Source organism: Salmo trutta, chromosome 32 (genome assembly GCF_901001165.1).
Source record: "Salmo trutta chromosome 32, fSalTru1.1, whole genome shotgun sequence".
NCBI classification, from domain to species: Eukaryota; Metazoa; Chordata; class Actinopteri; order Salmoniformes; family Salmonidae; genus Salmo; species Salmo trutta.
The window spans coordinates 40,652,142-40,669,475 of NC_042988.1; the positions used below are offsets into that span (position 1 = coordinate 40,652,142).

The 17,334-nt window shown below is 43.8% G+C and overlaps 1 protein-coding gene across 5 annotated transcripts in view; it reads right to left on the reverse strand.

Moving 5' to 3' along the window:
• The window catches only part of tbcd (tubulin folding cofactor D), a 92,738-nt gene that overhangs the window by 16,573 nt on the left and 58,831 nt on the right, over positions 1 to 17,334 (reverse strand). For all 5 annotated transcript variants that reach the window (XR_003871285.1, XM_029729119.1, XM_029729120.1 and 2 more), the window contains 5 exons: positions 14,869 to 14,954; positions 14,056 to 14,196; positions 9,686 to 9,769; positions 9,121 to 9,279; positions 4,758 to 4,896 (listed from right to left, as the gene is read on the reverse strand). Coding sequence is in view for 4 of the 5 variants with exons in the window: in XM_029729119.1 (XP_029584979.1) it covers positions 4,758 to 4,896; positions 9,121 to 9,279; positions 9,686 to 9,769; positions 14,056 to 14,196; positions 14,869 to 14,954 (609 nt within the window). In the remaining variant the exon portion in view is untranslated. The remainder of the gene's footprint in view (positions 1 to 4,757; positions 4,897 to 9,120; positions 9,280 to 9,685; positions 9,770 to 14,055; positions 14,197 to 14,868; positions 14,955 to 17,334) is intronic.

The window sequence follows — 17,334 nt, forward strand, 5'->3', positions numbered from 1 at the left end:
GGATAACCACAGACACATACAGTGGCCACAGACATATAACCACAGGCACGTACTGTGACTACAGACACATACTGTAGCTACCGACAGATAGCTACAGACCAGTGGCGGTCAGTGCCGTTTATGATGAGGGAGGATAATATTTGTTTTATGGCCTTATTTCTATTACAGCATGTTGGATGACGGTCATTCATATTCCTTTCACCCAGTTCAATGTAACATCAATGGGTTTAGGCTACTACATGATACTGGAATTTTCCCTGTACTCATCATGAGGTTGCTACTAGAGGTCGACCGATTATGATTTTTCAACGCCGATGCCGATTATTGGAGGGCCCCGAAAACCCGATACCGATTAATCGGCCGATTTTTACAAAATTATTATTTGTTTATTTGTAATAATGACAATTACAACAATACTGAATGAACACTTATTTTAACTTAATATAATACATCAATAAAATCAATTTAGCCTCAAATAAATAATGAAACGTGTTCAATTTGGTTTAAATAATGCAAAAACAAAGTGTTGGAGAAGAAAGTAAAAGTGCAATATGTGCCATGTAAAAAAGCTAACGTTTAAGTTCCTTGCTCAGAACATGAGAACATATGAAAGCTGGTGGTTCCTTTTAACATGAGTCTTCAATATTCCCAGGTAAGAAGTTTTAGGTTGTAGTTATAGGAATTATAGGACTATTTCGCTCTATACGGTTTGTATTTCATATACCTTTGACTATTGGATGTTCTTATAGGCACTTTAGTATTGCCAGTGTAACAGTATAGCTTCCGTCCCTCTCCTCGCTCCTACCTGGGCTCAAACCAGGAACACATCGACAACAGCCACCCTCGAAGCAGCGTTACCCATGTAGAGCAAGGGGAACAACTACTCCAAGTCTCAGAGCGAGTGACGTTTGAAACGCTATTAGCGTGCACCCGGCTAACTAGCTAGCCATTTCACATCGGTTACACCAGCCTCATCTTGGGAGTTGATAGGCTTGAAGGGGTGGGTATAATTTGTGGAACGTTCCAACAGGAATCTGTTCCAAAAAACGTAAAGTAAAAGGTTGCCAACCAACAACGCATACAAAGTAGCAACGCATACAAACCTAGCTAACTAGCTGCCGAATAGGCATCAACTCACCACGTAGCTTATTCTTAATGTTTGTCCATAGGCAACCAAAGTGAGGACAGACATTTTTCGGAATAAACGTGATGATTGAAAACGCAATGAAATAGACCACTGGTGGCTATAGACGGATAACCACAGACAGATAACCACAGACGGGTAGCCACAGACGGGTAGCCACAGACGGGCAGCCACAGACGGGCAGCCACAGGACAGATAACCACAGACAGATAACAACAGCCACAGACAGTGGCTATAGACAGATAACCACAGACAGATAACAACTGACACAGATGGTGGCTATAGGCGGATAAAACGTGATGATTGAATATTATTCTGCCGCTATACAACTTTGTATGCGTTGTTTTTTGGCAACCTTGTTATTTACGAAGTTTTTGGAATAGATTCCTGTTGGAACGTTACACAAATTATACCCACCCAGGTTGAAGTCATAAACAGCGCAATGCTTGAAGCACAGCGAAGGGCTGCTGGCAAAACACACGAAAGTGCTGTTTGAATGAATGCTTACGAGCCTGCTGCTGCCTACCACCGCTCAGTCAGACTGCTCTATCAAATCATAGACTTAATTATAATATAATAAACACACAGAAACACGAGCCTTAGGTCATTAATATGGTCGCATCCGGAAACTATCATCTCGAAAACAAAACGTTTTTTTCTTTCAGTGAAATACGGAACCATTCCGTATTTTATCTAACATGTGGCATCCCTAAGTCTAAATATTCCTGTTACATTGCACAACCTTCAATGTTATGTCATAATTACGTAGCATTCTGGCAAATTAGTTCGCAACGAGCCAGGCGGCCCAAACTGTTGCATATACCCTGACTCTGCATGCAATGAACGCTAGAGATGTGACACAATTTCATGTTAGCAGGCAATATTAACTAAATAGGCAGGTTTCAAAATATATACTTGTGTATTGATTTTAAAGAAAGGCATTGATGTTTATGGTTAGGTACATTGGTGCAACGACAGTGCTTTTTTCGCAAATGCGCTTAAATCAACACCCGTTTGTCGAAGTAGGCTGTGATTCGATGAGAAATTAACGGGCACCGCATTGATTATTTGCAACGCAGGACACGCTCGATAAACTAGTAATATCATCAACCATGTGTAATTAACTAGTGATTATGTTAAGATTGATAGTTTTTTATAAGATATGTTTAATGCTAGCTAGCAACTTACCTTTGCTTTTTGCTGCCCTCGCGTAACAGGTAGCCAGCCTGCCATGCAGGCTCCTCGTGGAGTGCAATGTAAGGCAGGTGGTTAGAGCGTTGGACTAGTAACCGAAGGTTGCAAAAACAAATCCCCCCGAACAAGGCAGTTAACCCCTGTTCCTAGGCCGTCATTGAAAATAAGAATGTGTTCTTAATCTGACTTGCCTAGTTAAATAAAGGTGTAAAAAAAATAAAAAATAAAAAAATATATAATATATATATATATATATATATATATATATAAAATATATATATAAAATATATATATATATATATATATATATATATATATATATATATATATATATATATATATATATACACAAAAAAATAAAAATAGCAAAACGGTGGCCAAAAATACCGATTACCGATTGTTATGAAAACGGCCCTAATTAATCGGTCGACCTCTAGTTGCTACAACCTAGACTATGAATGGAAGTTTACAACGTAGATGCACACAGGTCGAGTAAATTTTGCGGAATCAAGGTGACAGACAGTGACACATTCAATACCGCCTTGCACACTCTTGCCTGCATCTAGCTGATCTAGGGTGTAATCATTAGTCCAACAGTTGCAAACGAGTTTATATTGGACAAATTCAGGTATGTTTATCCCGGTTTTTCAACAGAATCGGTGCAATGAACACACCCCTGATCACACGCAAACACAGTTCTCTTTCATAGCAAGCCACATACAAACAGCTCATTGTATATATACATTCCTTCTCACATCTATCTACGTGCTCTCCTCCTCTCACCTTCTCCCTTCGCTTGTGGACTTCAGTGCACAACACATTAGCTGTCTGTGACCAGGCGAAAAAACCTTTCCAAGCCAAACCTTCATATCATGACGCTAACCGCTACACACAGCCTACATTGTTGTCACGTCATAGTCAACATGGCTACTAGAACTAACACGTTAGTGAACCTGCTACAATCATGCAGTACAGTGTACAGTCAGCAAGCAGTTTAGCAGTTACACAGACAGGCCCTGTTGGCAATACATTAATAAAACCAAAAGCTACCTTGACTTGGAAGAGTTCCAGTGTTGGATAGCCATAGCCAGCTAGCTAACATAGCATCCCTCTCTGTTTGAGACGGGTGTTTCAGTAGGCTAAACTAGCTAGCTACATTAGCTAGCTAAGTAAGTAAAGAAATATGGAATAAAGCTAAAGTAGCTCTCTCTATCTCACAAACTCTTGCTTCTCCTTCTTTTAACAAAGTATTTGTTCAAAACTGTTGAACCATTGTCTTTCTCTCTCTTTGAGTCCACGACTCACCACATGTTATGCACTGCAGTGCTAGCTAGCTGTAGCTTATGCTTTCACTACTCCGGCTACACCATGGTACTACTGTACAGCTTCATTGCAAAACCGTTTTAATCAATTATTTGGTGACATGTGAAAAAGGATAACTTTTTTATATTTCACAATTTGTATTTTTATGAAATTCACTCTGAGGAGCCTCCACTGCTACAGACACATGGCTACAGACACATGGCTACAGGAGCTACAGACACATGGCTACAGGAGCTACAGACACAGAGCTACAGCCACATAGCTACAGCCACATAGCTACAGACACAGAGCTACAGCCACATAGCTACAGGAGCTACAGACACAGAGCTACAGACACAAAGCTACAGCCACATAGCTACAGACACAGAGCTACAGCCACATAGCTACAGACATGGAGCTACAGACACATAGCTACAGGAGCTACAGACACAGAGCTACAGACACAGCGCTACAGACACATGGCTGCAGGAGCTACGGACACAGAGCTACAGACACAGAGCTACAGGAGATACTGACACACATCTACAGACACAGAGATAGACACGGCGCTACAGACAGCGCAACCGACACAGCGCTGCAGACAATACAGACACAGGCACATAGCTAGACACAGAGTTACAAAAGAGTTACAGAAGCTACAGACACAGAGCTACATACACTACAGACACAAAGCTACAGAAGCTACAGACACAGAGTTACAGAAGCTACAGACACAGAGCTACATGTGCTACAGACACAGAGCTACATGTGCTACAGACACAGAGCTACAGACAATACAGAGCCACAGGAGCTACTGACACCACAGACACAGAGCTACACGAGTAACAGGCACACAGCAACAGACACGACAGACACAGAGACACAGAGCCACAGACAACACCGACACATAGCTACATGGGCTACAGACACAGAGCTACAGACACAGAGCTACATGTGCTACAGACACAGAGCTACAGCCACTACAGACACAGAGCTACATGAGCTACAGACACAGAGCAACAGACACAGAGCTACAAACAAAGCTACATGGGCTACAGACACGACAGAGACATAGCTACAGACACAGGGCTACAGACACAGCGCTAGAGACACGTACCGTAGACTCAGTCAGTCCTCCTACAGACACGGTCAACCCCAGTAGTGTGTGGTACTGGTATTGGGGCAGTCTCAGCAGCTGGGTGATGTGGGGGAAGGCCTGAGACGGAGCATTCCAGTTCAGACTCTCTGCCCCTTCACTGAGAGAGAGAGAGAGAGAGAGAGAGAGAGAGAGAGAGAGAGAGTGAAGAGAGACACACACACAGGGTAAGGGTCAATTTAGTTTTTCAATTCAATAAGTGAAACTTGCCCACTGTCTGAGATTACCCAGAGCCATCCATAGTCTTGTATGAGATTACCCAGAGCCATCCATAGAGTCTTGTATGAGATTACCCAGAGCCATCCATAGAGTCTTGTATGAGATTACCCAGAGCCATCCATAGTCTTGTATGAGATTACCCAGAGGCATCCATAGAGTCTTGTATGAGATTACCAAGAGCCATCCATAGAGTCTTGTATGAGATTACCCAGAGCCATCCATAGAGTCTTGTATGAGATTACCAAGAGCCATCCATAGAGTCTTGTATGAGATTACACAGAGCCATCAATAGAGTCTTGTATGAGATTACCCAGAGCCATCCAGTTTTGTATGAGATTACCAAGAGCCATCCATAGTCTTTTATGAGATTACCGAGAGCCATCCACAGAGTCCTGTATGAGATTACCCAGAGGCATCCAGTCTTGTATGAGATTACCAAGAGCCATCCATAGTCTTGTATGAGATTACCCAGAGCCATCCACAGAGTCCTGTATGAGATTACCCAGAGGCATCCATAGAGTCTTGTATGAGATTACCCAGAGCCATCCATAGAGTCTTGTATGAAATTACCCAGAGCCATCCATAGAGTCTTGTATGAAATTACCCAGAGGCATCCATAGAGTCTTGTATGAGATTACCCAGAGCCATCCATAGAGTCTTGTATGAGATTACCCAGAGCCATCCACAGAGTCTTGTATGAAATTACCCAGAGCCATCCACAGAGTCTTGTATGAAATTACCCAGAGCCATCCACAGAGTCTTGTATGAAATTACCCAGAGCCATCCACAGAGTCTTGTATGAAATTACCCAGAGGCATCCATAGAGTCTTGTATGAAATTACCCAGAGCCATCCATAGAGTCTTGTATGAAATTACCCAGAGGCATCCATAGATGCAGAACACATATCCAATATGCGTGTCATTAATGGATACATGGAATGATCAAAAGGCACTAACATGGCGTCCAGTTGGCCAACGTCTTACATGGCTCGGACACGACTTCACTCTTTCAGATCCCTCAAGTCCCTAGAGGGAGATTCAGGCTAGGAGATGTTTCTGGACAGGGCCTTAGACACACAATGGCAAGTCCCTAGAGGGAGATTCAGGCTAGGAGATGTTTCTGGACAGGGCCTTAGACACACAATGGCAAGTCCCTAGAGGGAGATTCAGGCTAGGAGATGTTTCTGGACAGGGCCTTAGACACACAATGGCAAGTCCCTAGAGGGAGATTCAGGCTAGGAGATGTTTCTGGACAGGGCCTTAGACACACAATGGCAAGTCCCTAGAGGGAGATTCAGGCTAGGAGATGTTTCTGGACAGGGTCTTAGACACACAATGGCAAGTCCCTAGAGGGAGATTCAGGCTAGGAGATGTTTCTGGACAGGGCCTTAGACACACAATGGCAAGTCCCTAGAGGGAAATTCAGGCTAGGAGATGTTTCTGGACAGGGCCTTAGACACACAATGGCAAGTCCCTAGAGGGAGATTCAGGCTAGGAGATGTTTCTGGACAGGGCCTTAGACACACAATGGGAAGTCCCTAGAGGGAGATTCAGGCTAGGAGATGTTTCTGGACAGGGTCTTAGACACACAATGGCAAGTCCCTAGAGGGAAATTCAGGCTAGGAGATGTTTCTGGACAGGGCCTTAGACACACAATGGGAAGTCCCTAGAGGGAAATTCAGGCTAGGAGATGTTTCTGGACAGGGCCTTAGACACACAATGGGAAGTCCCTAGAGGGAGATTCAGGCTAGGAGATGTTTCTGGACAGGGCCTTAGACACACAATGGCAAGTCCCTAGAGGGAAATTCAGGCTAGGAGATGTTTCTGGACAGGGCCTTAGACACACAATGGCAAGTCCCTAGAGGGAGATTCAGGCTAGGAGATGTTTCTGGACAGGGCCTTAGACACACAATGGCAAGTCCCTAGAGGGAAATTCAGGCTAGGAGATGTTTCTGGACAGGGCCTTAGACACACAATGGCAAGTCCCTAGAGGGAGATTCAGGCTAGGAGATGTTTCTGGACAGGGCCTTAGACACACAATGGGAAGTCCCTAGAGGGAGATTCAGGCTAGGAGATGTTTCTGGACAGGGTCTTAGACACACAATGGCAAGTCCCTAGAGGGAAATTCAGGCTAGGAGATGTTTCTGGACAGGGCCTTAGACACACAATGGGAAGTCCCTAGAGGGAAATTCAGGCTAGGAGATGTTTCTGGACAGGGCCTTAGACACACAATGGGAAGTCCCTAGAGGGAGATTCAGGCTAGGAGATGTTTCTGGACAGGGCCTTAGACACACAATGGCAAGTCCCTAGAGGGAAATTCAGGCTAGGAGATGTTTCTGGACAGGGCCTTAGACACACAATGACAAGTCCCTAGAGGGAGATTCAGGCTAGGAGATGTTTCTGGACAGGGCCTTAGACACACAATGGCAAGTCCCTAGAGGGAAATTCAGGCTAGGAGATGTTTCTGGACAGGGTCTTAGACACACAATGGCAAGTCCCTAGAGGGAGATTCAGGCTAGGAGATGTTTCTGGACAGGGCCTTAGACACACAATGGCAAGTCCCTAGAGGGAAATTCAGGCTAGGAGATGTTTCTGGACAGGGTCTTAGACACACAATGGCAAGTCCCTAGAGGGAGATTCAGGCTAGGAGATGTTTCTGGACAGGGCCTTAGACACACAATGGGAAGTCCCTAGAGGGAGATTCAGGCTAGGAGATGTTTCTGGACAGGGTCTTAGACACACAATGGCAAGTCCCTAGAGGGAAATTCAGGCTAGGAGATGTTTCTGGACAGGGCCTTAGACACACAATGGGAAGTCCCTAGAGGGAAATTCAGGCTAGGAGATGTTTCTGGACAGGGCCTTAGACACACAATGGGAAGTCCCTAGAGGGAGATTCAGGCTAGGAGATGTTTCTGGACAGGGCCTTAGACACACAATGGCAAGTCCCTAGAGGGAGATTCAGGCTAGGAGATGTTTCTGGACAGGGCCTTAGACACACAATGGCAAGTCCCTAGAGGGAGATTCAGGCTAGGAGATGTTTCTGGACAGGGCCTTAGACACACAATGGCAAGTCCCTAGAGGGAGATTCAGGCTAGGAGATGTTTCTGGACAGGGCCTTAGACACACAATGGCAAGTCCCTAGAGGGAGATTCAGGCTAGGAGATGTTTCTGGACAGGGCCTTAGACACACAATGGCAAGTCCCTAGAGGGAGATTCAGGCTAGGAGATGTTTCTGGACAGGGCCTTAGACACACAATGGGAAGTCCCTAGAGGGAGATTCAGGCTAGGAGATGTTTCTGGACAGGGCCTTAGACACACAATGGCAAGTCCCTAGAGGGAGATTCAGGCTAGGAGATGTTTCTGGACAGGGCCTTAGACACACAATGGGAATAGTGCAGTTCTCTAATCACTTTCTGACTGACTGCTGAGAGCTGCTTGCTTAATATGACTGTGATATGTGGTTGTCTCACCTAGCTACCTGATAACTACTCTATTGAGGGATAATGTGGTTGTCTCACCTAGCTACCTGATAACTACTCTATTGAGGGATAATGTGGTTGTCTCACCTAGCTACCTGATAACTACTCTGTTGAGGGATAATGTGGTTGTCTCACCTAGCTACCTGATAACTACTCTATTGAGGGATAATGTGGTTGTCTCACCTAGCTACCTGATAACTACTCTATTGAGGGATAATGTGGTTGTCTCACCTAGCTACCTGATAACTACTCTGTTGAGGGATAATGTGGTTGTCTCACCTAGCTACCTGATACCTACTCTGTTGAGGGATAATGTGGTTGTCTCACCTAGCTATCTGATAACTACTCTGTTGAGGGATAATGTGGTTGTCTCACCTAGCTATCTGATAACTACTCTGTTGAGGGATAATGTGGTTGTCTCACCTAGCTATCTGATAACTACTCTGTTGAGGGATACTGTAGTGACTGTGATATGTGGTTGTCTCACCTAGTTACCTGATAACTACTCTGAGCAATAATGTAGTGACTGTGATATGTGGTTGTCTCACCTAGCTACCTTCAGATGTAAGTCCCTTTGGATAACAGCATCTGCTAAATGACAGAAATGTAAATGTGTTTAGACTCACGTAGGGAAGATGGCGAGCAGCTCCTCTCGGTGGGGGATGTGAGGTACTGCAGGGTTGTTACTATGGAGGAGCCTGACGAACACTGATCCAGCATGGGCTCTGTAGCGGTCGATCTTCTCTGCTGACTGCTGGGCCAAGCTACACATCATACCATTCACCCTGAGGAGGAGAGGAGAGAAGGAGAGGGATGAGAGGAGAGAAGGTGGAGATGAGGAGAGATGAGAGGAGAGGGATGAGAGGAGAGAGGGATGAGAGGAGAGATGGAGGAGAAATAGATAAGAGGAGGAGAGAAGAGCGGGACGAGTGGAGGAGAGAAGAGTGGGAGGAGAGAGGGATGAATGGAGAGGGAATTAAAGGATGAGAATGTAAAAAGGAGGTCAGGGAGGAAATGAATGGAGAGGTACAGCTATCATCCCCAATAATATTTGTAATTCCTACTATATCAAATAACATACATCTATCATAACACCTTTCCCACCTATATAGCATGCTTATAAATGATCTATGAAGCATCTATGAAGGCCTTATGAAGGGTTTATGAGGGCGTTATTCCATTGCTACTCACAGGTCTGGTGAGAGTAGTTGTGGAGCGGTGCCCACCACACACAGAGTCATCTCCATCAGGCTAGTCATGGCTGCCTCTCTCACCCTGGAGAGAAGAGAGATGAATACCTTAAACACACACACCTGAAATGCCACTAGTCATGGCACCACCCCTAAAAGCTAATATTCAAATCAGTTTGTCATGTCCTGAGGGCAGCTTTTGTTTGTGTGATATGGTAATCAGGACATCTACTCTAATGTCATGCCCTGAGAGGGGAGCCACAGTGTGTGTGTGTGTGTGTGTGTGTGTGTGTGTGTGTGTGTGTGTGTGTGTGTGTCACGGGTGTCGTAGGGATCGGACCAAAACGCAGCGGGAACGTGTAAACTCATCTTCTTATTTTATTAAAGAAGGAAAACAAAAGAAACACGAATACAAAAACAACAAACGACACTAAACAGTCCCGTCAGGTGCACGAACACAAAACAGGAAATAACTACCCACAAATCCCATTGAAAAAACACCCTCTTAAATAGGACCTTCAATTAGAAGCAACGAGGAGCAGCTGCTTCCAATTGAAGGTCAATCCAATAAACACCACATAGAAATTGACATACTCGAAGTAACATAGAAATAGACTAACAAAGAACATAGCCCAACAAACCCCGAAACACTCTAAACCAACACCCCCTGCCACGCCCTGACCAAACTACAATAACAAACAACCTCTTTTACTGGTCAGGACGTGACAGTGTGTGTGTGTGTGTGTGTGTGTGTGTGTGTGCCTAAGTGTCTGTATGTGCCTGTGTGTGCGCGCGTGCGGAGCGACAGACAGACAGACTAGTTGATGTAATATTAAGGTTGTAATAAGGAGTAAAGGTCATAGATCAGATTCATCATTCTCCACAAGCCTCCTCCCTAAGTTTGTTTTATTCACTGCTTTAGCACACTCTGCCAACCCGGATGTCCTAGCCGTGTCTGAATCCTGGCTTAGGAAGGCCACCAAAAACTCTGACATTTCCATCCCTAACTATAACCTTTTCCGACAAGATAGAACTGCCAAAGGGGGCGGAGTTGCAATCTACTGCAGAGATAGAACTCTGCAGGCTGTCAGACTATCCAGGTCTGTACCCAAACAATTCGAATTCTACTTTTAAAAATCCATCTTTCCAGAAACAAGTCTCTCACCGTTGCAGCTTGTTATAGACCCCCTTCTGCCCCCAGCTGTGCCCTGGATACCATATGTGAACTGATTGCCCCCCATCTATCTTCAGAGTTTGTGCTGCTAGGTGACCTAAACTGGGAAATGCTTAACACCCCGGCCATCCTACAATCTAAGCTTCATGCACTCAATCTCACACAAATTATCAATGAACCTACCAGGTACAACCCCAAATTCGTAAACACGGGCACCCTCATAGATATCATCCTAACCAACCTGCCCTCCAAATACACCTCTGCTGTCTTCAACCAGGATCTCAGCGATCACTGCCTCATTGCCTGCGTCCGTAATGGGTCTGCGGTCAAACGACCACCCCTCATCACTGTCAAACGCTCCCTAAAACACTTCAGCGAGCAGGCCTTTCTAATCGACCTGGCCCGGGTATCCTGGAAGGATATTGACCTCATTCCGTCAGTAGAGGATGCCTTGTTATTCTTTAAAAGTGCTTTCCTCACAATCTTAAATAAGCGTGTCCCATTCAAAACCAGGAACAGATATAGCCCTTGGTTCACTTCAGACCTGACTGCCCTCAACCAGCACAAAAACATCCTGTGGCGTACGGCAATAGCATCAAATAGCTCCCGTGATATGCAACATTTCAGGAAAGTTAGGAACCAATATACACAGGCAGAAAGCAAAGGTTAGCTTTTTCAAACAGAAATTTGCATCCGGTAGCTCTAACTCCAAAACATTTTGTGACACTGTAAAGTCCATGGATAATAAGAGCACCTCCTCCCAGCTGCCCACTGCACTGAGGCTAGGAAACACTGTCACCACCGATAAATCCACTATAATCGAGAATTTCAATAAGCATTTTTCTACAGATGGCCATGCTTTCCACCTGGCCACCCCTACCCTGGTCAACACCCCTGAACCCCCCACAGCAACTTGCCCAAGCCTCCCCCATTTCTCCTTCACCAGTTAGCTGATGTTCTGAAAGAGCTGCAAAATCTGGACCCCTACAAATCAGCCGGGCTAGACAATCTGGACCCTCTCGTTCTAAAATTATCAGCTGAAATTGTTGCAACCCCTATTACTAGCCTGTTCAACCTCTCTTTCGTATCGTCTGAGATCGGAAAGATTGGACAACTGCCGCGGTCATCCCCCTCTTCAAAGGGGGAGACACACTAGACCCAAACTGCTACAGACCTATGTCTATCCTACCCTGCCATCCTAAGGTCTTCGAAAGACAAGTTAACAAACAGATCACGACCATTTCGAATCCCACCGTACCTTCTTTGGACACTGTGTTAACTAACCTCCAGACGAGCTTCAATGCCATACAACTCTCCTTCCGTGGCCTCCAACTGCAAGTAAAACTAAATGCATGCTCTTCAACCGATCGCATCTGCCCGCCCGTCCAACATCACTACTCTGGATGGTTCTGACTTAGAATACGTGGACAACTACAAATACCTAGGTGTCTGGTTAGACTGTAAACTCTCCTTCCAGAGTCACATTAAGCATCTCCAATCCAAAATGAAGCATCCTTCACTCATGCTGCCAAACATACCCTCGTAAAACTGACTATCCTGCCGATCCTTGACTTTGGCGATGTCATTTCCAAAAAAGCCTCCAACACCCTACTCAGCAAATTGGATGCAGTCCATCACAGTGCCATCCGTTTTGTCACCAAAGCCCCATATACTACCCACCACTGCGACCTGTATGCTCTCGTTGGCTGGCCCTCGCTTCATATTCGTCACCAAACCCACTGGCTCCAGGTCATCTATAAGTCTTTGCTAGGTAAAGCCCCGCCTTATCTCTGCTCACTGGTCACCATAGCAGCACCCACCCATAGCACGTGCTCCAGCAGGTATATTTCACTGGTCACCCCCAAAGCCAATTCCTACTTTAGCCGCCTTTCTTTCCAGTTCTCTGCTGCCAATGACTGGAACGAATTGCAAAAATCACTGAAGCTGGAGACCCATATTTCCCTCACTAACTTTAAGCACCAGCTGTCAGAGCAGCTCAACGATCACTGCACCTGTACATAGCCCATCTGTAAATAGCCCATCCAACTACCTCATCCCCATACTGTTATTTATTATTTTATTTTTTCTCCTTTGCACCCCAGTATCTCTACTTGCACATTCATCTTCTGCACATCTATCACTCCAGTGTTTAATTGCTAAATTGTAATTATTTCGCCACTATGGTCTTTTTATTGCTTACCTCCCTTATCTTACCTCATTTGCACACACTGTATATAGACTTTTTCTCCATTGTATTATTGACTGTATGTTTTGTTTATTCCATGTGTAACTCTGTGTTGTTGTTTGTGTTGCACTGCTTTGCTTTATCTTGTCCAGGTCACAGTTGTAAATGATAACTTGTTCTCAACTAGTCTACCTGGTTAAATAAAGCTGAAATAAATAAATACATTTAAAAAAAGAGGCAACCAGTTCAAACTAACAGTTAGTTGATGTTTGGTGAGCAGCAGCATTGAAGGCCAGGCAACAGGCCTGGTTAAATCAATCAGAAACTAACAGTTAGTTGATGTTTGGTCAGCAGCAGCATTGAAGGCCAGGCAACAGGCCTGGTTAAATCAATCAGAAACAGATATCATTGCCACAGGACTGTCCTGTTAGAACAAAAGGTATGATGATTCAACCTCACGACATGTCTCTCCTTCCTCCTCTCTTACTCCACCTCACAGAGGAATGTGTCCCCACTGGAGAAGGGAGAGAGAGAAAGACAGAACGACAGAGAGAGAGAGAAAGACGGAAAGATAGAACGACAGAGAGAGAGAGAAAGACAGGGAGAAGGACAGCGAGAGTGAGACAGAGAGACAGACAGACCGAGAGAGAGCGAGAGAGAGACAGACAGACAGAGCGAGTGAGAGACAGAGAGAGAGGGAAAGAGAGGATAGACAGAGAGAGATCAAACAACAACGAGAAAGAGAAAAGGAGAAAGTCCGTCCCACAGCAGGCCCAGGTGACACGCCAGGTGACATTCCTGTCAGGTAAACTAACTAAACATTGCCCGGGGCCACCAGGTGTGACACATGCCTGTAGGGCAGGGAGAGGAGTCTTGAAGGGGAGTGATTCAGGCCCTCTGGGCAGGGGTAAACTTGGGGTAGTGTGTGTGTGTGTCTGTCTGTCTGTCTGTCTGTCTGTCTGTCTGTCTGTCTGTCTGTCTGTCTGTGTGTGTGTGTGTGTGTGTCACTCACCAGGCTCCTACGTCTCCTCTGCTGTCCAGTGTGTAGTCAGTCATACAGTCCAGCAGAGCTCTGTAGACAGCTGACACATTCCCCTCACACACTACCGAATCAGAACTACCCTGGGCGGATACCCCCGCTGTCACACACACCCTGACAGAGACACAGGGAAATAGAGGGGGTTAGGAGGGGAGAGAGACAATAAAACTACTTTTTATTGTTCATTTCACTTTTGTTTATTATCTATTTCACTTGCTTTGGCAATGTTAACATATGTTTCCCATGCCGATAAAGCCCCTTAAATTGAAATTGAAATGAAATTGAAAGAGAGAGAAAGTCTGAGTTGGATATATTGAAAGAAAAGAACAGTGAGTTAGAGAGGAAGGGGACGGAGAAAGAGGCGATTAAAGAGAGAAACATGAGGGGAGGACAGACATGATAGACAGGTCCTGCAGGTACAACCAGCTGGCTGTTTACTTCTGACTACAACCCTAACACTACAGTTAACCTGTTACCCCAGAAGACAAACAACTAGACAGACAGACGGGGAGAGAGGGAGGGAGACAGACAGACAGGGAAGGAGAAAGACAGGGAGAGAGGGATGGAGACAGACGGGGATTGAGGTAGGGAGAAAGGGAGAGGGAAGGAGACACGGAGGGAGAGGTGGAGGAGTACAGGGGGGAGGAGTAGAGAGGTGGAGGAGTGGAGGGAGGAGGAGTAAAGGGGGAGGAGAGGAGAGGTGGAGGGGTGGAGGGAGGAGGAGTAAAGGGGGAGGAGAGGAGATAGATGGAGAAGAGGATGGAGGAGTGTAGAGGACAGACTCACTGTGCCATGGCCTTGGCAGCATCTCTCCTGGCCTCTGTGAAGCACACCTCCCTCTGACTACAGCTCTGCTGAAGACCTGACAGGATCTGATACACACAAGGTAGTCTGATATAACGTGTCCTGCTGAAACTGACCTGAGACACTGTGAACAACGCTGCTACAATAGAATAAGGTCATAGTCTGATATAACGTGTCCTGTTGAAACTGACCTGAGACACTGTGTACAACGCTGCTACAATAGAATAAGGTCATAGTGAAAGGAGGCTGCTCTTCCCAACATGTCAGGGTTAATATATCAGTACAATAGTGAAATCAGGCTGTTTATGTGGTTCTGGTGTTATTAACTACCTGGTGTAGTGTTATTAACTAACAGGTGTATATAGTACCTGGTGTAGTGTTATTAACTAACAGATGTATAGTACCTGGTGTAGTGTTATTAACTAACAGATGTATAGTACCTGGTGTAGTGTTATTAACTAACAGATCTATATAGTACCTGGTGTAGTGTTATTAACTAACAGATGTATAGTACCTGGTGTAGTGTTATTAACTACCTGGTGTAGTGTTATTAACTAACATATGTATAGTACCTGGTGTAGTGTTATTAACTAACATATGTATAGTACCTGGTGTAGTGTTATTAACTAACATATGTATAGTACCTGGTGTAGTGTTATTAACTAACATATGTATATAGTACCTGGTGTAGTGTTATTAACTAACAGGTGTAGTGTTATTAACTAACAGATGTATAGTACCTGGTGTAGTGTTATTAACTAACATATGTATAGTACCTGGTGTAGTGTTATTAACTAACAGGTGTAGTGTTATTAACTAACAGATGTATATAGTACCTGGTGTAGTGTTATTAACAAACAGATGTATAGTACCTGCTGTAGTGTTATTAACTACCTGGTGTAGTGTTATTAACTAACAGATGTAGTGTTATTAACTAACAGATGTATATAGTACCTGGTGTAGTGTTATTAACTAACAGATGTACAGTACCTGGTGTAGTGTTATTAACTACCTGGTGTAGTGTTATTAACTAACAGATGTAGTGTTATTAACTACCTGGTGTAGTGTTATTAACTAACAGATGTAGTGTTATTAACTAACAGATGTACAGTACCTGGTGTAGTTTTATTAACTAACAGGTGTAGTGTTATTAACTACCAGGTGTAGTGTTATTAACTAACAGATGTACAGTACCTGGTGTAGTGTTATTAACTAACAGGTGTACAGTACCTGGTGTAGTGTTATTAACTAACATATGTATAGTACCTGGTGTAGTGTTATTAACTAACATATGTATAGTACCTGGTGTAGTGTTATTAACTAACATATGTATAGTACCTGGTGTAGTGTTATTAACTAACATATGTATAGTACCTGGTGTAGTGTTATTAACTAACAGGTGTAGTGTTATTAACTAACAGGTGTAGTGTTATTAACTAACAGATGTAGTGTTATTAACTAACAGATGTACAGTACCTGGTGTAGTGTTATTAACTAACAGGTGTAGTGTTATTAACTAACAGATGTATAGTACCTGGTGTAGTGTTATTAACTAACATATGTATAGTACCTGGTGTAGTGTTATTAACTAACAGGTGTAGTGTTATTAACTAACAGGTGTAGTGTTATTAACTAACATATGTATAGTACCTGGTGTAGTGTTATTAACTAACAGATGTAGTGTTATTAACTAACAGATGTACAGTACCTGGTGTAGTGTTATTAACTAACAGGTGTAGTGTTATTAACTAACATATGTATAGTACCTGGTGTAGTGTTATTAACTAACAGATGTAGTGTTATTAACTAACAGATGTACAGTACCTGGTGTAGTGTTATTAACTAACAGGTGTAGTGTTATTAACTAACAGATGTATAGTACCTGGTGTAGTGTTATTAACTAACATATGTATAGTACCTGGTGTAGTGTTATTAACTAACAGGTGTAGTGTTATTAACTAACAGGTGTAGTGTTATTAACTAACATATGTATAGTACCTGGTGTAGTGTTATTAACTAACAGGTGTAGTGTTATTAACTAACAGGTGTACAGTACCTGGTGTAGTGTTATTAACTAACAGATGTACAGTACCAGGTGTAGTGTTATTAACTAACAGATGTACAGTACCTGGTGTAGTGTTATTAACTAACAGGTGTAGTGTTATTAACTAACAGGTGTAGTGTTATTAACTAACATATGTATAGTACCTGGTGTAGTGTTATTAACTAACAGGTGTAGTGTTATTAACTAACAGGTGTACAGTACCTGGTGTAGTGTTATTAACTAACAGATGTACAGTACCAGGTGTAGTGTTATTAACTAACAGATGTACAGTACCTGGTGTAGTGTTATTAACTAACAGGTGTACAGTACCTGGTGTAGTGTTATTAACTAACATATGTATAGTACCTGGTGTAGTGTTATTAACTAACATATGTATAGTACCT